Below are 24,819 nucleotides of genomic sequence, written 5' to 3'. Positions count from 1 at the left end.
TGGAGGGGGGGCGAAGGGTATTGGGGGGGCTTGTGGAGGGGGGGCGAAGGGTTTTTGGGGGGCTTGTGGAGGGGGGGGCGAAGGGTTTTTGGGGGGCTTGTGGAGGGGGGGCGAAGGGTTTTTGGGGGGCTTGTGGAGGGGGGGCGAAGGGTTTTTGGGGGGGCTTGTGGAGGGGGGGCGAAGGGTTTTTGGGGGGCTTGTGGAGGGGGGGCGAAGGGTTTTTGGGGGGCTTGTGGAGGGGGGGCGAAGGGTTTTTGGGGGGCTTGTGGAGGGGGGGCGAAGGGTTTTTGGGGGGCTTGTGGAGGGGGGGCGAAGGGTTTTTGGGGGGCTTGTGGAGGGGGGGCGAAGGGTTTTTGGGGGGCTTGTGGAGGGGGGGCGAAGGGTTTTTGGGGGGCTTGTGGAGGGGGGGCGAAGGGTTTTTGGGGGGCTTGTGGAGGGGGGGCGAAGGGTTTTTGGGGGGCTTGTGGAGGGGGGGCGAAGGGTTTTTGGGGGGCTTGTGGAGGGGGGGCGAAGGGTTTTTGGGGGGCTTGTGGAGGGGGGGCGAAGGGTTTTTGGGGGGCTTGTGGAGGGGGGGCGAAGGGTTTTTGGGGGGCTTGTGGAGGGGGGGCGAAGGGTTTTTGGGGGGCTTGTGGAGGGGGGGCGAAGGGTTTTTGGGGGGCTTGTGGAGGGGGGGCGAAGGGTTTTTGGGGGGCTTGTGGAGGGGGGGCGAAGGGTTTTTGGGGGGCTTGTGGAGGGGGGGCGAAGGGTTTTTGGGGGGCTTGTGGAGGGGGGGCGAAGGGTTTTTGGGGGGCTTGTGGAGGGGGGGCGAAGGGTTTTTGGGGGGCTTGTGGAGGGGGGGCGAAGGGTTTTTGGGGGGCTTGTGGAGGGGGGGCGAAGGGTTTTTGGGGGGCTTGTGGAGGGGGGGCGAAGGGTTTTTGGGGGGCTTGTGGAGGGGGGGCGAAGGGTTTTTGGGGGGCTTGTGGAGGGGGGGCGAAGGGTTTTTGGGGGGCTTGTGGAGGGGGGGCGAAGGGTTTTTGGGGGGCTTGTGGAGGGGGGGCGAAGGGTTTTTGGGGGGCTTGTGGAGGGGGGGCGAAGGGTTTTTGGGGGGCTTGTGGAGGGGGGGCGAAGGGTTTTTGGGGGGCTTGTGGAGGGGGGGCGAAGGGTTTTTGGGGGGCTTGTGGAGGGGGGGCGAAGGGTTTTTGGGGGGCTTGTGGAGGGGGGGCGAAGGGTTTTTGGGGGGCTTGTGGAGGGGGGGCGAAGGGTTTTTGGGGGGCTTGTGGAGGGGGGGCGAAGGGTTTTTGGGGGGCTTGTGGAGGGGGGGCGAAGGGTTTTTGGGGGGCTTGTGGAGGGGGGGCGAAGGGTTTTTGGGGGGCTTGTGGAGGGGGGGCGAAGGGTTTTTGGGGGGCTTGTGGAGGGGGGGCGAAGGGTTTTTGGGGGGCTTGTGGAGGGGGGGCGAAGGGTTTTTGGGGGGCTTGTGGAGGGGGGGCGAAGGGTTTTTGGGGGGCTTGTGGAGGGGGGGCGAAGGGTTTTTGGGGGGCTTGTGGAGGGGGGGCGAAGGGTTTTTGGGGGGCTTGTGGAGGGGGGGCGAAGGGTTTTTGGGGGGCTTGTGGAGGGGGGGCGAAGGGTTTTTGGGGGGCTTGTGGAGGGGGGGCGAAGGGTTTTTGGGGGGCTTGTGGAGGGGGGGCGAAGGGTTTTTGGGGGGCGAAGGGTTTTTGGGGGGCTTGTGGGGGGGAGAAGGGATTTGGGGGGGGCTTGTGGAGGGGGGAGAAGGGATTTTGGGGGGGGCTTGTGGAGGGCGGGAGAAGGGATTTTGGGGGGGAGAAGGGATTTGGGGGGGCTTGTGGAGGGGGGGAGAAGGGATTGGTGGGGAGGGTTTTGGGGGATTTGAGGGGGCTTGTGGAGGGGGGAGAAGGGAATTTGGGGGGGTTGAGGGATTTGAGGGGGCTTGTGGAGGGGAGAGAAGGGATTTGAGGGGGCTTGTGGAGGGGGAGAAGGGATTTTGGGGGGGTTGAGGGATTTGAGGGGGCTTGTGGAGGGGAGAGAAGGGATTTGAGGGGGCTTGTGGAGGGGGAGAAGGGATTTTGGGGGTGGCTTGAGGTGGGGAAGGGTTTTGGGGGCTTGAGGTGGCGGGGGAAGAAGGTGGATGGGGGGGACTTGTGGAGGGGGATTGGGAGGAGCCTGAGGTGGTACGGGGGTGGAGGGGCTTGAGTTGGTGGTGATGGGCCTTGAGGTGGTGGGGGTGGGCTGGAGTGAGAGGATTGAGAGAAGTAGAAATATCAGGCTATGGAGGGGATAGACAGATGATTTTGGGCACAGAGGTATAAAGATGAGGATAGGGATTGAGGGTCGCATAGGGAGGAAAGATTGTGGGAGAAGAGGTGTAAAGATGAGGATAGGGATGGAGGATTGTTGGAACAGATATGAAGATGAGGACAGGGAAGGAGGGGATGACAGGGAGGGAGGATATTGGGAGCAGAAGTGTAGAGATGAGGACAGGGAAGGGGGAGAGGATTATGAGAGCAGAGGTATGAAGATGAGGATGGATGGCGGCAAGGATAGGGTGGGGGCTGGAGAGGAGGGTATGGACAGGATTGTGGGAGCAGAGGTAGAAAGATGGGGATAGGGATGGTGGGGTGGATTGTGAGGAAAAAAGGGGAATGGAAATGAGGATAGGGAGAGGATGATCGTAGGGTAAAGGGAAATAGAAAAGAGGTTGGGGAGGGAGTTGAAATGGAGAGGTTGTTAGGAAGGGATGATTGGGTGAGAGGGGAACAGGAGGATAGGGAACAGGGAATGAGGGGAGGTAAAGTGAGGAGAAAGGAGTGGTGTGAAGATGGTGGGGAATTATAGATGATGTGTAGAGGAAAAGGTACGTGGAGTTAGGAGACGTTTAAGTGATGAGCAGCAAATAGAAAAATAGGGAGGGGGAACGGTAAGTTGTGATGGAGGAAAGAGATTGGGAGAGAAAAATGTTAGGTAATGGAGGTTTCTGGAAAGATAGTTGGCTAGTTACACTTGTAACAAAAAAATTCCCCATTAATATATTAAAGTAACATCTGGTTCCCTCTCTGAATTTCTCACTCTGTCATAGTCTCAGTCTCTCTTTTTCTCTCTCTCGTCCCAGATGGTGTTATTTTTGACTGTAAGCTAATGACATAAAAATAAAGTCGCCTCTAAATAACTGCAAAACCTAAAATTAGGTTAATGCGATCTCTATTACTGGATGTAATACATATATGGAAATGGTCAAGTATGTTTTTAACTGCATGTTTGTTGATAAGAACAAAGAAAATTTCAGCACAGGGACAGGCCCTTTGGCGTTCCAAGCCTGTGCTGATCCATCCTCTATCTCAACCTGCCGCCTATTTTCTAAGGGTCTGTATCCCTCTGCTCCCTGCTCATTAATGTATCTGTTTAGATACAATTTAAGTGATGGTATTGTGCCTGTTCCTCTACTAGCAACGTGTTCCAGGCACCAACCACCCTCTGGTTGAAGAACTTTCCACACTTATCTCCCCTAAACTTTCCTCTCCCGCTTTGAGCTCATAACCCCTAATAATTGATGTATCTCTTTCAACTACCTGTAATATTTCTAAAGTGTATGAGATGTAAGAAGGTGTGAAAGCTGTTGTGCTAAATACAGACATCAATTTCCCCGGACGTTTTTGGGACATGTTTAAGAAAAATAGACAGCCTTTGAGATTTTGGGAATTGGACTGCAATCTCATTTTGGACATAAGCACAGTTCCATCCCTGTCTAGATTTCATGGCTTACATTGATGTGGTTTGTTTGTTTTTGGCTAATAGAAGTTTAGAATCAGACACCAATGGTGCTGTGTTGCTGGCCTTCAGATGCCATCATCCAGAGAGGCAGAGTTACTCAATCATTGGGTGACTGTCAACCGCAGGCTGCCATGGAATAACCAATGACTGTAGGTGTACACTGTTGTGGATTTGCTTGAGGAGGAATCTGTTCAAGGATGTTTCGCTGGTCTGATTTGATGAGGGGGTTGTCTTATATGGAAAAATTGAACAGGTTGACGTTTACTCAATGAATTTGAGAAGAGCAAGAATTGCTCGATTGTAATGCTGGATTGTCTTGGGGGGGTGGGTTGGTGAGGATATGTCCCCTTTGTGGGGTGTTCTAAAACAAGGTGTCTCGAAGGGTCAGGTTTCCACCTCATTCTTAATGCTTGTGCTTCCTCACTACGCAGGTAAGTGGCGTGGAGGTTGACTTATGTGATGGCAAGCTTTTTTATTGTAAAATGCTTTCAGTTTCCATGTTGAGCCGAGTAATATAGGCCTGCCACTGAAGAGGGGGGTAGTAAATGCACCGGTAATTCTAGAATAAGACAACTTACATTTCTATAGCACTTTTACTGTCCCACAATTCTTCACGCTCAAATATTAGATTCAACGCAGGGTGAGGAGGAAAGTCAAGTATTGTGTGGTTCTGTTCACTGGTCTTATTTTTATTATTCCTGAAGAAATTGTCCATTAGGTTACCAGGCAGTGTGATGTTAGGTTCCATGCTATCGGGGGAACTGAAAGAGCCTTATCTTGCCACATATATGCAAATGTCACACTGTCTAGATAGGCTTATCTTCAACAATCTTGTGGTAAACATCTCCACAGTTCAAGACTTCAAAATAACCAATTTGTCATCGACAGCCTTGCCTTGTCCTACGAAGTTCTTTTTAACCGTGGCTTAATAGCATTGTCGTGTGGCTCCAAAAAGGAAACCAGCCCAAATTTCTCAGGCTACTGATTTCATGATGCTGTGTGCCCATCAGTGGGTTGCTGTGATGGTATACAATCTTGGGTGGTAACCACCTAGAACAAAGGATTGATGTGTACGGTGCACTCATCCCTCGGCTGGCCTGGACTGGACTTCGTAGTTGTCACGTTGTCGGTTGATGCCTGTCTTTGTCTTCTAATCAACCTGTATCTTGCATGGTGCTTTGTAGGAATGTTGTCAAACAACCTGAGATATTGGGGAAAGGCTCAATCAAGGAGGTTGGTTTTAAATATGGCATGTCAACAGGAGTGGGAGAGGTTTGGAGAGCTAATTCCTAAACTTGGAAAAGTGGTGTTTCCAAACTCTTTTCCTGGTGGTTACTGTTTTTGGGGTAGAAAAAGTGTGCAGAGTATTTGAGAAGGCTCCTTTCCCTGTCCCATCTGCCATGACTGTCATGGAGGTATCGGCTGTGGAAAGTTACTCCCTTTGCTGTGGGATTGTAACCTGTCCAGACATGACCCAGTTTACTGTGTGTATATCTGTCTGCCGGGCATTGACCTGGCTGTCTCCTGGCACACTGATGTGACAGCAGCGAATGAGAACGTTTGAAAGTGTCTAATTTGGCTGGCCTCATTTCGATGTCTGCAAGGCAAGCTGACATAACTGGGTCAACACCAGTGCTCTGCAGCTTCTCATCCTGGATGAAGGTAAATCTACTAGGTTTTGTCACCACATGAGCCAGGGAGGCCAATTAACCACCACTCCTGCACTGCCTGTCCAGTCAATGTGGAATGCGATTTCTGAGGAGTTTCATTATGATCTACCCTGCCTTGCTATTAAAGTGACTCTGTGGCCATGTTATACTGCATGTGCAGATTGTGGTGTAGTCGCACCCCCTACCTTGATCGAGCTGGACTCCCCACTCTGAGGAGGTGAATGCGGAATCCTGACTGACATTCCCCCAGTGCCACTATGGAACAGACCCTATGCTGTCTGGGAGAATGGGATTTGACATGAGACTCCCAAGTGGTGGGCAGGGATTGGAGGAGTTGAACAGTCTCAAGTTCTAGACTGCCTACTGACCCGTCCTGCATGTGAATACCTGGGCAAGGTCTTAATGGGTCGGCAAGAGAGCTGGTACCCAGGAGCTGGTGCTGTGGGCCAATCTGCTTCAGAATAATTGGAACAAACTGGCTTGGGGTGGAGATGGTGTAAAGAAATGGCTCTCTGCAGACGGGTGTGACATTGCACAGTGCAGACACAGGAACTGAGCAGAGTTTGCCCACGTATTTATTATAATGGAGCCAAGATATTCAAGTTTAATTGCAATCTCTGGGAGGAACCAGCGACCAAAATGGGTTGAGGCGTAATTTTGTACAAGGTGCTTATTGTTGGGAGGGGTTATCTGCTGACTTGTCTCTTCAGGAACTTGAATGTTTTTTCAGGGCCTGCAGCTGGGATGCATTGATGGGAAAGTTTAGATTAGGAGGGTGAACCTGGTTGTGCGTGCAGTGTCAGTCCGGGGTTCTTAATTTTTGAATATCGAAACCTTTCAGCCCATGAACTGCAAAATACAGTTGAGAATCAATCAAGGCAAGCAGCAGAAACTTTCAGGTGCAGGAGATTTGAGAGCATTGCTCAGAGTTGTGAGGCTGTGCATGTCATCGCTGGATTAGCGGTTGATGATTTGGCAGTGGTGTCGGATTGTTGATGACCTCTGGACGTCCCAAAGCATCAAGTTGTGCTCAGCAAGGTCCCACAACGGCCACTTTGGTAGAGGCCTGATGATTTACGATAATGTTTGAGGGTTTGCTGTTGGCTCTCAACACTGGGAGAACTCCCTCAGCGTTTTGAAATGGAGGCCGTGGGTTTTTCTGCGTTAACTTGAGGCAGACTTGGCCTCTGTTTAACATCTCATTTGAAAGATCAGAACCTCCCAACAGTGTGGCACTACCTCAGCCCTGGCCCTCTGACAGTGGGTCAGTGGGTGAAGCATGTGTGATTGGTAAACTGGGTCAAATAATTGTTTTTCATGTTTTAACTCTTACTATTTTTATGACCAATGAACGGGTGTAAGTCATTGCACGCTGATATGATGGATTAAATTGATGCTGTGGAGAGGTTGGTGATTTGAAAACTGACTAATGCGCTCACTTTCTGCGAGATGGATCAAAGTCACTTGTGCTGCTTCACTGCTGAGTGCTGTAATGGAATTCATTAGCAGGAGTAGGCTTCAGAATTCCTTTCAGAACATCTCAAAAATTGAAGCCAAACATGGATCTTGAGTGGGAAGATGTCCGTCCGACTGCCTTGATTATTCTGGTGCAGTAAAAATCTCTAAAACGTAGCGGACCAAGGACCCACCAACCTCCTTGAGGCAGACTAAAAGGTTTCACAGCTGATGTCAGAAGAGTTTGGAGGTCATTTACCCCAATAATTGGGTCAAAATGCATCCCTCAACCCAACTTCCCCTCATCAGTTTTTTTTAAAAAAAGCAGATGAACTGGTCCTTGTCATCGTATAGGTTATTGGGAGCTTGGTGTTGCAGTCCACCCATGTGACTTCTCATCAGAACAAAAAGTACCTCATTTGGTTTAAGGCACTTAATCTGTCGTGACCATGCAACGTCCTATAGAAATAAGAGCCTTTCCACTAGCAGAAACAAAAACAGGAATAGCTCCGTTGAGTGGAGAGAAATCTGTTAACGCTTTGGGTCGCTGGGTTCTGTTTGGGTTCTCGCTGAAACATGGAGGTGAGTTGCAGGTCAGCTGAAGGCCCTCAGTTTGTCTCGGGTCTGTCTGCCTTTTGGTATGACTGATTTAGAGTCTGGATGTGACCTACTGTATTCAGATCTGCCAACAGCACGGACAGTCAAATGGGGAGGTGATGGCCTAGTGGTTTTTATCACTGGACTATTCATCTCATGACTCACGCAATGTTCTGGGGACCCGGGTTCAAATCCTGCCACAGCAGATGGTTGCTTTTTGAATTCAACGAAAGCCTGGAATTGAGAGACTAATGCTAACTGAATCCATTTTCAATTGTTGGAAAAACCCATCTAGTTCACTAACGTCCTGCATGCGACTCCAGACCCATAGTGGCTGACCCTTAACTAACCTCTGGGCAATTAGGAATGGGGAATAAATGCTGACCTGGTTAGTGATGCTGTGAATGAAATTTTAAAAAACGCTGAGGAGAAGCCTCTCAATCACGATGGGTGAGAGAGAGATGTTTTTAAAAACCTGTTTGGACTTATTTTACTGAGCTTGGGTTATGGGAGGAATTGAACCCATATATGTTTTTGGCCTACAGATGATTAACACTACATCACAGGTTCTAAAACTTGAGTCAAAGTAAATCACTAAGAGTCTGATAGGAGTTGGAAAACACTGCCACTGCACCACAATCTAATGCTTGTGTGTGGTTTGCTATGATAAATAGGTTTTATTAGCTGGAACCTGCTGAAGTCACAGTGTAAAGCCTGCTTTCTGTTGTACACCACCTTCCCTGCAATGCCCAGAGTGTGAACAGTGACTGCTATGTACATGCTGAGTGGCCTGCCCCGGTGTGAACCAAAGGTGATGAGTGAAGGAGTTTAACTAATGCTTGATAACCAGTCTGAACCTGGGGATTATCTGGAGTTGGGTGGTTGGAATGCTTATGTGAAAATAGTTTAAATGTTTGGCATGGTGTGCAGTTCTTAACTTCTGGGTGTGCTCTGTTACAAAGGGTTTGCCATGGATGAATAACATGTGATGTGTGTTATTGATGTAATAGTTTGGAAGGCAGAATTGATTTTGCGTGACTTATTTACCCAACCCCATGCCAGTTGTTTAAAGATTGCCTTCAGACTGCTTGGGATTTGTGGATTTCCAGCACCATTTGGTAAATGTCACGGGTGCTTGTGCAGCCCAGGATTGTAGCATCTGCCTGGATTTTATTCTGTGGACACCTAAGGTGGGGTTTGAACCCCCATGCATTGGGCAGGAATGGCTGCCCTCAGTGAATTGAGCTAATTCTTAATATGCCAGAGCTCTATCCATTGGGCTTTGGAGGGAGTGTTGAGTAGTTCTTCTGGGTGTGCTGGGTCTAATGTTGGACCTTAGCCATTGTCACCAGTTTCTCTGCTCTGAATCATTTATTGGAGCTATTGTGTGTAAATTGGCCTTGTGTCCCCTACCTTGCAAAAGTGGCCAAGCGTTGCGGTGGTGAGAGGTGCTAATTTTTTTGGGTCGCAAGCTCTGGGGGGAAGTGAGGTTTTGTAGGCATTGGGGCAGTTTGGGGGGATGGGGCCAAGTCTTGCGCGGTTTCTAACTGCTTTCTTATTGCAGCGATCCTTCCCTCCAAGTTCTCTCTTTTCACTGGGCTTGTCTTTCCTGGTGTAGAACTGCGGCTGTGGTACGGGCAGCTCGTGGCGAGATTGCGAGGTAACGTATGAGGTGCTGGTGCTGTGTGGTAGCGTGTAGAGCAGCTGAATGTGTAGAATGTTAACACTAGTTATTGGCGGCACTATGCCTTCTCAGCGTGCTTTGTGAGACCTGCTTCATTGAAGAGTGTGGTGCTGGTTAGTCGCTGTGTTGTTAATGGTTTTTACACATTAGATTAGTTGCATGCTAAATGGGCCAGTGTGCTGGGAATGCTAAATATGGGGTAGAATTAGACGCTAGTATAATGTGAAATAAGGCCATTTGGCCCATTGAGACTTCGTGGGTCTCTTAATGCACTATTTCATTGGACCCTATCTTTGCTCCTCCCCGGGCTAAATCTTCGATATTCTCAGTAGTCAGTTGAGGTCTGGTTTTCCTGGCTTGTATCGAATCTCTAGCCTAGAAACTGGCCCGACTGGTATTTACAATCTAGGTCCCAGTCTTGCAGTGTTCATACGTAACTTTTTTTTTGCTTTTGTACACCATTCCTTCGTTTGTGAAGCCCAGGATGTCAAATATTCTGCATTGTCCACCAACCATATCAACTTCAGTGATTTGTGCACATGCACTTGGGTCCCACTGCACCTGCAGCCCCTTTCATTATTGGTCCTCTTTCTATCCAAATGAATTGTCACAATTTTCTGCAGTAAAGCTTATTAGCTGCTTGATCCAGCAGCCTATCCTGTATCCTCTTGAAGTCTGTCGTTACCAACCTTGCAGTTTGCGATATTTGAGTATTGTTATCAGAGTTCTGGAATGGGAGTGTGTGCACACAAGTCTGATTCAACTATGACAGGAGGAGCGGGTGTCGTAATACCAATACCATGCTGAAAATTAAGCTTTCTCAATAACATTATTGCCAACACAAGGCTGGTTTCATTATATCATCTCGTGTCTCATCATATCTGTTCCAGGGCTCTGATGTCATTAGATGACAGTTTGTGGAATGTATTTTAGAAGCTCTAAATGGTGATCGCTTACCCTGAGACTATAACCCTGAGTTCTAGCCTCTCCGGCCTGGGTAGGCAGCCTTTTCACAACTACTTCACTGGTCCCTCCTGTAAATCATTTATGAACTCAGAGTCATAGAGCACAGAAGCAGACCCTTCAGTCCAACCAGTCCATGCCGAACACAAATTCAAACTAAACTAGTCCCACCTGCCTGCACCTGGCCCATATCCCTCCAAACCTTTCCTAGTCATGTACTTATCCAAATGTCTTTTAAACGTTTTAACTGTGCTCGCATCCAGCACTTCCTCAGGAAGTTCATTCCACACACAAACTACCCACTGGGTAAAAAAAAAAGCCCCCTTTTTAAAAATCTCTCCTCTCACCTTAAAAAAAAATATGCCTTGAAGTCTTGAAATTCCTCCCCTCCTAGGGAAAAGACACCTGTCATTAATCCTTTCTATACCCTTAGTGATTTTATATACCTCAAGAAGGTCACTGCTCAACTTTGTGCTCCAATGGGAAAAGTCCCAGTCTATCCAGCTTTTTTTTAATAACTCAATGTTCCAGACCTAGCAACATCTTGGTAAATCTCTTGAGTCCTCCTTAGTTTAATAATATCCTTCCTGTAACAGGGTGATCAGAACTGGGCACAGTACTCCAGAAGAGGCCTTGTATAACCGCAACATGACTTCCCAACTCCTATACTTGAAGGACTGAGCACTGTGCTTCTGTATGCTTCTTTCGTGATATGGAGAACAGAATCCAGAAACAACACAAATCTGGGTGGGCAACACCTATACTTTCAGTAGGAATATTTTTGCACAACCTTCGAAGTTTACGTCAAGGGGGAAAATGACAACCACTCTCCCAATTAGATATCAGAATTGTCCCCGAGGCAGAGCTGCTTAAAATAAATTTGCCATTTTTGTTCTATGCAGAGCTGTTGGTGCAGCTGTGAATTTAGAAGTACAAGTTGAACTGGTTTTAATTTGGCTACGCTGTTCCAAAAATAACGCCTTTTGTTTCACGAGTGTATCGGGTAAATGATTAAACAGTGGATATTCTTGCTCTAATTCTCTTCTTCCCCTCAAGACTTGATCAACCAGTTCTCCCGTCTTGAACGTCGTTGGAGTTGGGGAGCAAGGAAAGGAGAGGGTGGAGCTTACCAATTTTGCACAATGTTGCAAAGTGGGCGAGGGCCTGCCGAAAGTGTTGAAACGTGTTTCTCTGTTTGGTTGTTACCTGTTGCTCAGGGTGCTTCCGAGTCTCCTGTGGTTTGCTGTGAGTTACTCTCACTTGTTAATTCAGCTCCTGCTCTGGAGACTTGAGCGTCTAATCCGGGCCTGCGTTCCCAGTGACAGTATTCATGCTGAGGGACTGTTGGTACCACCGAAGCGTCATGCTATCAGAGTGTCAGTGCTGAGGGAGCACCACCTTGGCCACAGGTCAGTGCTGATGATTTGAAAATGAAGGTGGAAACTTTTCTACTGGATCGGGAGCCAATGCAGCTCATGGGGCGATCAGATAGAGTATGTGGCAGGAAAGTTTAGGTAATTGGTTAATCCATTACTTAGCTTTGAAGTGATTGGTAATTGGCTGTTTGCTTCACTTAACATGTCATTAAACTCTTAGATTTGTAAGTTGATGATACTTATGGAACTTTGGTTTTGATTATAAACGTTGTGGGTGTGATAGCTGGGTGAATAGACACAGTGAGAAACTAATGGAAGCTGTGAAGAGAAGGGAAACACTCATTCTGAGTCTAATGCTGACTTATAAGCTTCAGGTATTATAGTTTGGACGCACCCTTGTTAATTGGGCTGTCTTAAGTCCTTGTGTTTTGAGGCTGCACAGACATGCTTGAATGTTGATCTCTTCCCCAGTAAAACAGCTGTTTCACCTTACTGCTGTTTTTGTTTGTCTGTCTGTCACTTAGGAATGCAAGTAAAACCCTTGCAGAAACGACCGTGCGGTTTGCAAAGTGGTCATGCCATCTGTGGGACATAAGCTTCTTCTCTGCTCAGGTGCCTAACCTGTGGTTTAAGAATGCAGCCTGTTTTACCGCATTGAGGGCAGTTATCGATGGTAAGGCTGGCACTTGTCCACCAATGAGGCCCAAATTCATGAGAGTTAATTACATCGGGCTCTCAAAGAAAAATTGTACAAGCCAGCTTAGTCGTAGAGGGTTCGTGTGTGGGTTGGGTGAGCAGAAATGTATAAGATTCTGCTTTGAATTATCATTGAGCGGCAACTGCACCCCTTGGTCGAGAATAGTACTTGAGTCTGGCTGTGAGGCCTCCTTTGAACGAAGAGTCTGCTCCTGCTTGCTGACCCGACCCCGGTAGTCAGGTGAATTGCAGAGGCTGGCCCGGCAAGGTCTACTGGTGTGATGTTGTCTCACAGGAGAGCAGTACCAGTGTGCTGTCTATTCTGAGCAAGGCCTTGGTGACTGAAGGCTAATTAATTTGTGCAGCCTCCATTAATTCAATCAGGGAAATCCATTTGATCTGAGCAGATGCCATCAGCCTGCGTTCCATTAGTATAATTTAGTTCAGGGTACTGTGGCTGTCTCCTGATAGCACAGAACGATCGTCTGCTCTCCAAATACGTTACTGGCTGCAGTGTTGGTGGGGCCTGTATAAAGTTAAGCGTCACCTTAATGCCACCTGGGCTGCCATGTAATACCTGATCATGTATGTGCTGTGCCAGAAAACAGGGATGCAGTGCCAAAGCAAAGTTACAAGCCTGCCAGGGAGGATTGATAAGAATATTGCAACACGCGCTGCTTCCTCTGACAGTCTAACTCGATACCACTTCAATTTATTTCCTTCCTTGTCCCACGTAGACAGGAAAAACAAGTTTCAAAGTCGAAAACTCGTGTGAGAGTTACCAGACCCTGTTAGCTGTATAGTTTTGGGAGGCTGTCATCAGTATCGACAGCACATGTTCAGACGAATTTGGCACAAGTTCACATTTTTTCAGTCAGAATTCTGTTCCAGTCCCCAAGCCAGATGGCAAAGCGGAATTACCATGTTAATTTTGTCCTTGAGTTTCCTTCAAATCCTAGCACAAGATGTGTCGTCGCCTTGGCACTGTGGTTTGATTTTTTCCATTTCTAGTCTGCGCTGAGATACTTGGCTTTGACTGTTGAGGAGGGAGATAATGACCAGGCAGGATTTCTACTTTTCCCTCTAGGAGCTTCACCCCTCACTAGGATATTCTGCCACCATTTGCCAGTCTAGCCTCCCTCAGATGGAAAATAATCCTGTAAATTGGATGTTGGATAAGTTCATGAGTCCTGGGAGGGAGTGACCATAACTCGGTTACGTTTAGATTAGATTAGATTAGATTACTTAGTGTGGAAACAGGCCCTTCGGCCCAACAAGTCCACACCGACCCGCCGAAGCGCAACCCACCCATACCCTTACATTTACCCCTTACCTAACACTACGGGCAATTTAACATTGCCAATTCACCTGACCCGCTCATCTTTGGACTGTGGGAGGAAACCGGAGCACCCGGAGGAAACCCACGCAGACACGGGGAGAACGTGCAAACTCCACACAGTTGGTCGCCTGAGGCGGGAATTGAACCCGGGTTTAGTTTAGTGGTGGAAAGGGATAGGTACATGCCACAGGACAAGAGTTATAGATGGGGGGAGGGCAATTATAATGCGATTAGGTAAGACTTTGGATGTGTAGAATGGGGTAGCAAAATGCAGGGGATGCAGACAATGGAAATGTGGAGCTGGTTTAAGGAACAGATACTGCATGTCCCTGATGGGTATGTCCCTGTCGGGCAGGCAGGATGTGATAAGGTAAGGGAACGGTGGTTTACTAAAGAAATTGTATCTCTTGTTAAGTGGAAGGAGGAGGCTTATGTGAAGTTGAGACGAGATGGTTCAGATGAGGTGATGGAGAGTTACAGTTTAGCTAGGAAGAATTTAAAGAGAGTTATGAGGAGTAAGGTGAGGACATGAGCAGTCTTTAACATGTAGAATAAGGGGGGACCCTAAAGCTTTCTACAGGTATGTGAGAAATAAAACGATGACTAGGGTAGGAGTAGGGCCAGGCAAAGGCAGAAGTGGAAATTTGTGTGTGGACCCTGTAGAGATCAGAGAGGTGCTAAATGGATATTTCTCATCTGTTTTCACTCAAGGAAAGGAGAATATTATAGAGGAGAAGAATGAGATGCGGCATATTTAGACTAGAAAGGATCGAGGTTAGTAAGGAAGAGGTGTTATCAATTCGAAAAGGAGTGAAAGTAGACAAGTCCCCTAGGCTGGTTGAGATTTATCAGAGGATTCTCTGGGAAGCTAGGGAGGAGATGTTGGAGCCTTTGGCCTTGATCTTTGAGTTGTCATCCTCTACAGGTTTAGTAGAGGACTGGAGGTTGGCAAATGTTGTTCAAGCAGGGCGGTAGAGATGACCCAGGTAATTATAGACCAGTGAGTCTTCCATCTGTTGTAGGAAAAGTTTTGGGAAGGATTTATAATCACCTAGCAAGCAACAATTCGATTGCAGGTTGTCAACATGGTTTTGTCAAGGGCAGGTCATGTCTCACAAACATCATTGAATTTGTTGAGAAGGTGACCAAGCATGTGGATGAGGGTAGGGCAGTTGACGTGGTGTACGTGGACTTCAGTAAAGTCTTTGATAAGATTTCACATGGTTGGCTATTGGAGAAAATGCAGAGGCATATGGCTGAGGGTGATTTAGTAGTTTGGATTAGAAACTGGCTTTCTGTAAGAAGGCAACAAGTGGTGGTTAATGGAAAATATTCAGCCTGGAGTTCACGTACTAGTGGTGTGCCACAAAGATCTGTTTTGGGACCACTGCTGTTTGTCATTTTTATAAATGACTTGAACACAGGCATGGGTGGATGGGTTAGTAAGTTTGCAGATGACACTAAAGTCAGTGGGGTGGTGGACAGTATGGAAGACTCTTGCAGGGGGACTTGGATAAACTGCAGAATTGGGCTGAGAGGTGGCAAATGGAGTTCAATGCAGATAAATGTGGAGTGATTCACTTTGGTAAGAATAACAGGAAGGCAGAGTACTGGGTCGATGGAAAGATTCTTGGTACTGTGGATGTGCAGAGGGATCTTGGAGTCCATGTACATAGAGCCCTTTAGGTTGCCACCCAGGTTGACAGTGCTGTTAAGAAAGCAATAGGTGTGTTAGTTTTATTGGTAGAGTTACTGAGTTCTGGAGCCGTAATGTTATGCTGCAACTATACAAAACATGAGTGCGGCCGCACCTGGATTATTGTGTACAGTTCTGGTCGCCCCATTACAGGAAGGATATGGTGGAAGCATTGGAAAAAGTGCAGAGGAGATTTACCAGGATGTTGCCTGGTCTGGAGGGAAACTTTTATGAGGAAAGGCTGAGAGACTTGGATCTGTTCTCATTGGAGAGAAGGCAGCCAAGAGGGATTTGATAGAGACATCCAAGATGATCAGAGGATTCGATAGGGTGGACAGTGAAAGTCTTTTTCCTAGGAGGATGACGTTGACTTGTACAAGGGGGCATAACTGCAAATCAAGGGGGGGGATAGATTTAAGACAAATGTCAGAGGCAGGTTATTTACTTAGTTAAGGGCGTGGAACCCCTGCCTGCCAATTCAGCCACATCAGGGACATTTAAACAATCCTTGGATGAGCACATGGATGATTATGATATAGGGGGATGGGCTTAGATTAGTTTACAGGTCAGCGCAAACGGAGAGCCGAAGGACCTGTTCTGCGCTGTATTGCTCTATATAAAATAGAGGTGTGATTGTGATATTCCAACCCATTGAGTCTGCTCCACCATTGTTGCTGATCTCATTGTAATCTTAATTCTGCATCCCTGACAACCTACACTCCCTTGTTTATGAAGAATCTACCTATCTCTGCCTGAAACAAAGATAATACCATCTCGTCTTTCACCATCTTTTCACAATGAGAATTCCACGTACATGAGCTAAAAAAAGCCTATTTTCTCTCATAAATGGACCATCCCCATAGTTTTAGATTGTGGCCCCTGCATCTAGATTCTCCCCGAAGAGGAGACTTTCTCTGTGCATATGCCCTGTCAAGTCAATTTGGGATCTTAAATGTATCATTCAAGTTTCCTCTCGTGTCTGACGCTGTTATTAATACCCTATTTGGATTGCAGTGATCTCTTCCTTTTTCTGTCCTCTCCCTATTCTAAACTTGAATTGTTTCCTCACTATTTCTCTCCTTCTGAAGTGACTCTTCCCTCACTATCCCTGTTCCATTGTGAGGCTTGCCTCAGCTCAGGCAATACTGCACAATGAAGGTTGAAAGCCTAAATACTATTGATCTCTGCTGGACCTCAAGCTCTGGAAATCGCTCCCTAAACTTCTTCCCAGCAAATTAAAGGCTCTAAATAGATGCAGTGTGTTAATCCCAAGTATCCTGAATTAAATTGGATTCAATTTCACATATTGCCAGCTAAGTGAAAGCAAGAGCGTTATCGTTGTTGTAGGCTGAGGTGGGACTGCAACAACTCATTCAGACAGCTCAGCATCACCACCTCCACAGCACTTGGGAGTAGCTTCTAAATGAGCCCTCATCCCTTGAATTGTAAGTAAATTCTGCAATCTTTTCAGTCTAGGGTGCCGGAGTGTGGCTTCCTGAGAAATATTTATAGCAAGCGAATCTTACAACATAAGCAGGAATAGGCTATCTGGCCCATTGACACTGTTCTGCCATTTCAATAAGATCATGGCTGATCTTTTCATGTACTCGACTCCACTCAACGCATCTGCTCATCATAACCCTGACTTCCTTCACTGCTCAAAAATCTAATCTGTCTTTGCCTTAAAAACATTCAACAAGATAACCTCAACTGCTTCACCGGGCAGGGAATTTCCCAGATTCACTGCCTTTTGGGTGTAGAAGTTCCTCCTCAACTCAGTCCTAAATCTGCTCCCCGTTATTTTGAGGCTATGCCCGATTGTTCCCACTGGCGGGTGAAACTGGAACTATCTCCTTGCTTCCAGCTTATGTATTCCCTTCATAATTTTGTTTCTATAAGATTCCCCCTCTTATGCTTCTAAAGTCCAATGAGTACAGTCACAGTCTGCTCAATGTCTCCTCATAAGGCAACCCTCTCAACTCCAGAATCAACCCATTGAACCTCCTCTACACCCCCTAGTGCTAGTACATCCTTTCTCAAGTGGGGAGGCTGAACCTGTACACAGTACTCCAGGTGTGGCCTCACCAGCGCCCTATACAGCTGCAGCATAACCTCCCTGTTTTTAAACATCATCCTTCTAACAGTGAAGGACAATATTCCATTTTTAACCTTTTTCAGTCTAGGGTGTGGGAGTGTGCCTTCCTGAGAAATGTTGATTGTTAGTGATTGGAGCTGGAGAATACCTTGTGGTGATTTTGTCTCAATGTAATTGCTTTAACGTGTGAATGGAATTATTTGCTGTCATTGAGATGAGACTGACATTTTTGAGGGACGGTTGTGGAGGGTGGGAGGAAATAAGTGTGACATTGACAGGAAGTGGCTGCTATACACATGTTTTTTTATAGCGTGGAGTCTGGCATTGTTGATTCTGAAGTCCTTTCATTTCACATCTAGAAAATTCCATCAATTTCCCACCCACTCATTGCCCACAAAAACTTTTTTCTTTATTGTGGATTCATTTATTCCTTAACGCGTCTGTTCAGTTCTTTTCTGAATGAACCTTGTTAAGAATGATGTTTGGCTGGCATAAGGCTAGAATAGAGAGTGCAGGGTGAGAGAGGGACCACGTGGCACCAGGGGACCATTGGTATCTTATCACCTTCCTGGCTCTGGTGAAAATTGCTCCCCCCAGATGCCAGGAGGTGCTTCGGGCATCTCCGCCACCAGGGCAGTTGTTGTCTACACTGCCAAGTGCCTTTCAAGGTGTTGTGGGCATTGACGAGAAGCTGGAGGATGAATCGTTCCCAGTGCAGTGGCTGGCTGACTGTGTGTGCATGAGCATGTTTGGTTATTGTACATCTCTATGACTTTACAACATGGAAACAGAGCCTTCAGTCTAACTCGTCCATGCCTACCATATATACTAAATTAATCTAGTCTAGGCACATATCTCTCTAAACCCTTCCTATTCATGAACCCAGACGGATGCCTTCTAAATGTGATTGTACCAGCCTCCACCACTTCCTTTGGCAGTTCTTTCCATGCAGCCACCACCCTTTGCGTGAAAACGTTGCCTCTCTGATCCCTTCTAAATATTTCCCCTCTCACCGTAAATCTATGCCCTCTAGCTTTGGACTCTCCTATCTTGGGGAAAACCTAACTTGTCTGTTCACGCTATCCATACCCCTCATGATTTTAAAAATCTCTTTAAGGTCATCCCTCAGGCTCCAACACTCCAGGAAAAATAATCCCGGCTTATTCAGCCTCTCCCTATAGCATCCTTGTAAATCTTTTCTTCATCCTTTCAAGCTTACCAACATCCTCCTTATAGCAGGGAGAGCAGATCTGAGTGCACTGTTCCGAAGATGTCCTAACTAATGTCCTGAGCAGGCACATCATGGCATTCCAACTCATGTTTATGAGCCCTTATCTCTTGTCAGGGGACCTTGTTTTTGTTATAGAATGTGGTCATTGCTTGTTAAGCCACTGTGTATTTCACTAGCAAGTTGCTCTGGAGAACATGGTAGTGAGCTGCCTTCTTGAATTCTGCAGTCCATGTACTATGGGGATGCCTGTGGTGTGCTGGCAGGGAGTTCCTGGGTTTTGAACACTGGCTGCTTACTACTGTTTCAAGTCAGAATGGTGTGGGGTTTGGATGTGGTTCCTGTGCAGCTGCTGTCCTTGCCCTTCCAGTGACCAAGAGAGTGTGGGTTTGAAAAATGATGTCAAAGGAGCCCCGGTGTGTTGTAGCAGAGCATCTTGTACGTGGTACACAACACCTGCTGTCTGTGGTAGTGGAGGGAGCAAATGCTGATCAAGCAGTCTGCTGCATCCTGGATGGTGTTGAACATCTTTTGTTGGACCTGCTCTCATCCAAGCAAGAGGGTGGTATTCCTTCATTCCTAACTGTTTCTTGTAGGTAAGTTGGCAGGCCGTAGCAAGACAGGAGCTGAGTTGCTTGTTTACAGAATTGCCAACTTCTGTCCTGCTCTTGGAGCTGCAGGGTACATTCTGAAGACATTATCCTTGTCTGGTGCTTAATGTCGTCGGCAGGAAAGATGGGAGCCTCAAATTCAGGGTCCGTGATTCACATACCACTTCTCTTTGTGTTCTTCCAACTGATATGTACTGACAATTTACTTTATTTTTCTCCTTTGTAGGGCTGACTTACAGGAGAGTGCCATCTTCAGAGGTACGTGAGTGATAAATACAACCTGTTGGATGCAGTAATATAAATTTATTTATTACTTGTTTCTGCTAGAAAACCAAGTCTACATTGAAGGTGAACTTTGCATAAAGCTGATAATCTTTAATTAACCATAATTCTCTCCTGCGATGTGAATGATGGCTGTGGGGAACATTTACTGCCATAACAAGCAGCTCGTGTGGTCACGTTACCATTGACGATCACAGCCAGAGACACCATGGGACTTGTGCTTAGCCCTGTACCGCTGAATTAAATTACAAAACCAATTCACATCAGCTGGAGGAGTGTTCAGAAAGAGCCCTGAGCTGCCACCTCACTGGCTTTCTCTCTCCCTGAGTGCAATGAAAGACCCAGTGATGAGGGGGAAGCTGGTGAGCAGGGAGCAAAGCTGGCGCAGGAAGGTGCGAGGAGAAAAGCAGCATCATCTGGTATACCCTTTCCGGTTTGGTGATGCGTTCTAAGGCACTGTCGTAATCTTCAGGAGCATTGACAAGAGGTGCCCCAAAGCAAGGTGGTAGCAAGCGTTTGGCAGTTTCGAGTTGGCTGGAATGCAGATGTTTGAGGCTGACAATTCTCATATCCTCGTGGTGCTGGGAGGCTGTAATTGTTACATGACATGTTCACATGGAAATGTAGATGTCCAAATTCACAATATGACATGTCAGAGAGGCTGACAGGAAGTAAAGTTGCAAGCGTATATTCATTTGACATAATGGATGGGCAAAACTAGAGTTGTATTTTTGGTAGTCTTAAAAGCGAACTTAGCTTAGTCTGGTTTGGCTGTAGGGAATGGAACTGGGAGTAGGAGTAGTGTCTATTGTAGTTAGCCATCTTGATATTGACGAAATCCACTTCTAATGACCATTTCTGTGCCCTGAATATGTCAGTTTCTCATTCTCCCTTGGGATGCACCTATTCAACTGAGAGACTTCAACCTTGTACCCCTGCCTACTATCAATGTACATGACACTTTATTCATGAGGTGTGGATCCAACTGTTAATGCCAAATCTATTGAATGAATTTGAGTTCCTGGTGGGATTTGAACCTGTGTGCTTGATTTGGACTTGGACCATTAGCCTGAGCTCTGCAAAACTGGTCCAGGGCATCACTCAAGTGTTATAGAGTTGTAGAGATGTATAGCATAGAAACACCCTTTGGTCCAACTCATCCATGCTGACCAGATATTCTAACCTAATCTAGTCCCATTTGCTAGCATTGGGCCCATATCTCTCTAGACCCTTCCTATTCATATACCCATCCAGATGCCTTTTAAATATTGTCATTGTACCAGCCTCCACCACTTCCTCTGGCAGCTCATTCCATACACGCACCACCCTCTGCATGAAAAAGTTGCCCCTTAGGTCCCTTCTAAATCTTTCCCCTCTCACCTTCAACCTATGCCCTCTAGCTTTGGACTCCCCCACCCTGCGGAAAAGGCTTTCACTACTTACCCAATCCATGCACCCAGTCCCCATGATTTTGTAAACTTCCATAAGGTCACCCCTCAGCCTCCGACACTTTAGCCTTCTGGTAGTGATTGGAGTTTCTCAACCTTTTTATCCCCAGCATTAAATCCCTCCCCAGTACTCGGGAAGTAGCCGTAACTGAAATCCCAGCTGCAATTGACTAACCCATGGTGGAGTCGAGTTCCTGACTGGGTGTGGGAGGGGATGGTTTGAGTTGAGCGCAGCATCATTATACAGTGCCTTTCATTTTATATTCAGTGAAGCGTAGGAGAGATTTTAATGAGTCAGCGAGAGTGATGATACTGTGGCTTTAAGAGGTATATTTTGTTTTGGGCTTTTAAAACGAAGAAAGGTTGAAATGGAGATGTGGATCGGTCTACTCCAAGCCAATGAAGTAAACAGTTTTTGAGGCCTTGGGGTTTTTTTTAAAAAGTTGCAACAATAGAAGCAGCCTGTGTGTGTGTGGTCAAGCCAGGGTTTTTAGTTGTAGCTTTTCAGTAGCAGTTGCTAGGTTTGGAGATTGCAGAATATCTCTCCCTGCTGCTGTCTCTCACTCAGTTTTCTCTTGATGTTTTCTTCCTCTTGGACTGGAGAATTGTCTATGAGACAATCTATTTTACTGAATTTGCCTTTGCCAAGGGTGTTTGTGGCATGTTACTATTATTGGAACAGTTACTGTTTCATAGTAAAATATTATTAAGTTTTCCAAATTGTTCATTCTTTTGTATTTTAACTATAGTTGATGAGTAAAGTGTGTTTTGTTACAAGCCTGGTAGTTTGACCAGTCGAATTGCATTTGGAAAGCAACACATGGCACTTGCCTATGAAATAAGAAAACATTACGCTCTAGACTATTTTTTTTGGGGGGGGGTTTGTTCTGGTCCGTAACACAAGAGAACGAAGTTTTGAGAAGATTTGTAGCTCGGGTTAAGATTCTGGATGTAGGTTTGCTCACTGAGCTGGAAGGTTCAATTCCAGACATTTTGTCACCCTACTAGATGATATCTTCAGTGGGCCTGCAGGTGAAGCACTACTGAAAATAATTCCTGCTTTCTATTTATATAAATCTATAAATAGAAAGCAGGAACTATCAACAGTGCTTTGCCCGGAGGCCCACTGAAGAAGTTACCTAGTAGGGTGACGAAACGTCTGGAAATGAACCTTGCAGCTCAGTGAGCAAACCTACATCCACAAGAGAGAGAATTTCAGAGGGTGTAACCACTGAAGGCTTCAGTTGAGAGAACGTACTTTCTGGGGTGCAACATAAATGACTTGCATTGGGCTGTGACAGTATTGCCTTCAGCTTGATTGTCTTTATTGTTGGCAGATGGCAGCAGCCTCTTCGTATGGCACACAGTTGAAGAAGATAGGCCACAGGCGAGTGGACTCCACTGGGGAGACTACGTATAAAAAGGTGGGTGTCTGTTTCTGAGATTATATATTTGCCTCTTTCCCACCTCCAGAGCTTGTGGGTGTTGGCAGTCCTGTACCACGTGTGCTGCAGCTGGTTGGCAGCTTGTTCAAGTGGCTGTGCCTTTGTGTGTTTGAGAGAGGGAGATGATGGTCCAAGCATTTATACCACACTAATGCCTTTACTCGTGACATTCAATCTGAAGCTGTTTGGTGGCTATCATTGTCGGTCATCTAGTCATTGACAATATCCACTTCCCATCTGTGCCCAGATAAGGGATTAAGTTTGGCGAACTGGCTGCTCATGATGGGCTGAATAACTGTCTCTGGGAGCAGAACACAGCACTGGGAAAGGACAGAGGGGTCTTGCAGCAAATCCTGCACACTTCAATGACACACCTTGCTGCGTTTTTCCCGAGTGGATCACAGCACGAGAGAGGGAAGATGAAGAAAAAAATCGCTCACCTTGTTTAAACGCGCGTTGGGTTGAGGAGCCGACTTTCTTCTCCTTTCCGGACTCAGTGCACGTTCCTACTTCTTGCTTCTGATCTTGTATGTGTGTGGTTTTTTTTTTCCACCACAGACGACTTCCTCTGCCCTCCGAGGTGCCATTCAGTTGGGGATCACGCACACAGTTGGGAGTCTCAGCACTAAGCCTGAGCGCGATGTCCTCATGCAGGACTTCTACGTGGTGGAGAGCATTTTCTTCCCAAGGTGAGGGATTCAAAAAACCTGGCTAGTGTGACGATGATGTTCCTTTAACAAGGTTACGGTGTCCTTGGTGTTTGTTTTCAGAGGGGTCATAAACGACACAGACTCAAAGTCTAAGTTGAGAGTTTTAGGGCCAATTTGATTATAGCTAACATAGCACATACTGCCTCAGGCAAAAGGCTTTTAAATCTTATCCAGTGAAAGGGGAGTGGCCAGTTCTCTCAGCTCAGCTTTACTCTGGTTTGGTTTTGTTTTAGCACAGCAGTGAAAAAGACTGCTGGACCCAAAGAAGCAGATCCATGCTGATCTCTCTCTGACTTCTCTCCTGTAAGACCCTGTGTTTGATTTTTACCTTTTAGTACCAAGGGGTGTTTATGGGCATTGTCTCAAGTATTTGGAACAGCATCATTAAGTTGGGATGATGTGTCGGACTTTCGGATAGGTTGTTATCCTGTATTCTGTTTTCTTTTGTGTGCCATTCTGTAATCTTGTAAATAAATTCTGTTTTGTTTAAAGCTAAATGGGTTGGTCAGCTGCATCACTCCTGGAATATCTGCGTTACACCTGCTGAAAACAACTAGCAAAGTTAGGGCCACTTTCTTGAAATGTTTTGAGCGTGTCTGGCCTGTGGTGGAGGCTTGTGATTAGTGGAGTGCCACAAGGATCCATGCTGGGTCCTCTACTTTTTGTCATTTACATAAATGAATTGGATGCAAGCATAAGAGGTATGGTTAGTAAGTTTGCAGATTACATCAAAATTGGAGGTGTAAGGGACAGCGAAGAGGGTTACCTCAGATTACAACAGGATCTTGACCAGATGGGCCAACGGGCTGAGAAGTGGCAGATGGAGTTTAATTCAGATAAATGTGTGGTGCTGCATTTTGAGAAAGCAAATCTTAGCAGGACTTATCCACTTAATGGTAAGGTTCTAGGGAGTATTGCTGAAGAAAGAGACCTTGGAGTGCAGGTTCATAGCTCCTTGAAAATGGCATTGCAGGTAGATAGGATAGTGAAGAAGGCGTTTGGTATGCTTTCCTTTACTGGTCAGAGTATTGAGTACAGTAGTTGGGAGGTCATGTTGCGGCTGTACAGGACATTGGTTAGGCCACTGTTGGAATATTGCGTGCAATTCTGGTCTCCTTCCTATCGGAAAGATGTTGTGAAACTTGAAAGGATTCAGAAAAGTTTCACAAGGATGTTGCCAGGGTTGGAGGATTTGAGCTACAGGGAGAGGCTGAACAGGTTGGGGCTGTTTTCCCTGGAGCGTCGGAAGCTATGGGGTGACCTTATAGAGGTTTATAAAATCATGAGGGGCATGAATATGATCAACAGTCTTTTCCCTGGGATTGGGGAGTCCAGAACTAGAGGGCATAGGTTTGGGGTGAGAGGGGAAAGATATAAATGAGACCTAAGGGGCAACCTTTTTCACACAGAGGGTGGTACGTGTATGGAATGAGCTGCCAGAGGAAGCGGTGGAGGCTGGTACAATTGCAACATTTAAAACGCATCTGGATGGGTATATGAATAGGAAGGGTTTGGAGGGATATGGGCTGGGTGCTGGCAGGTGGGACTAGATTGGGTCGGGATATGTAGGCTAGCTCCTCCAGATCCCGTGTGATCTAACCCTTACTCACCATTTGTACCAAATGGACCCTTGTTGAGCTGCTCTGCCTTCATCAATCATCTTCGTTAGTTCTTCAAAAAAATACTAATTCAAGTTAGTGAGACATGGGTTTCCCAAACACGCGCAGCTATGCCGACAATCTCTCTAATCAGTGTGTGGTGC

At 46.7% G+C, this 24,819-nt stretch overlaps 1 protein-coding gene across 1 annotated transcript in view; it reads left to right on the top strand.

Moving 5' to 3' along the window:
• The window catches only part of LOC132805531 (putative PIP5K1A and PSMD4-like protein), a 78,573-nt gene that overhangs the window by 6,087 nt on the left and 47,667 nt on the right, over nucleotides 1-24,819 (top strand). The window contains exons 2-4 of the mRNA XM_060820642.1: nucleotides 19,399-19,430; nucleotides 22,240-22,326; nucleotides 22,906-23,036. Of these exons, the coding sequence (XP_060676625.1) occupies nucleotides 19,399-19,430; nucleotides 22,240-22,326; nucleotides 22,906-23,036 (250 nt within the window). The remainder of the gene's footprint in view (nucleotides 1-19,398; nucleotides 19,431-22,239; nucleotides 22,327-22,905; nucleotides 23,037-24,819) is intronic.

Source organism: Hemiscyllium ocellatum, chromosome 50, assembly GCF_020745735.1.
Source record: "Hemiscyllium ocellatum isolate sHemOce1 chromosome 50, sHemOce1.pat.X.cur, whole genome shotgun sequence".
Classification (NCBI taxonomy): domain Eukaryota; kingdom Metazoa; phylum Chordata; class Chondrichthyes; order Orectolobiformes; family Hemiscylliidae; genus Hemiscyllium; species Hemiscyllium ocellatum.
Note: the sequence above shows the minus strand (reverse complement) of the source record. Positions and strands in the feature narration are given on the sequence as shown.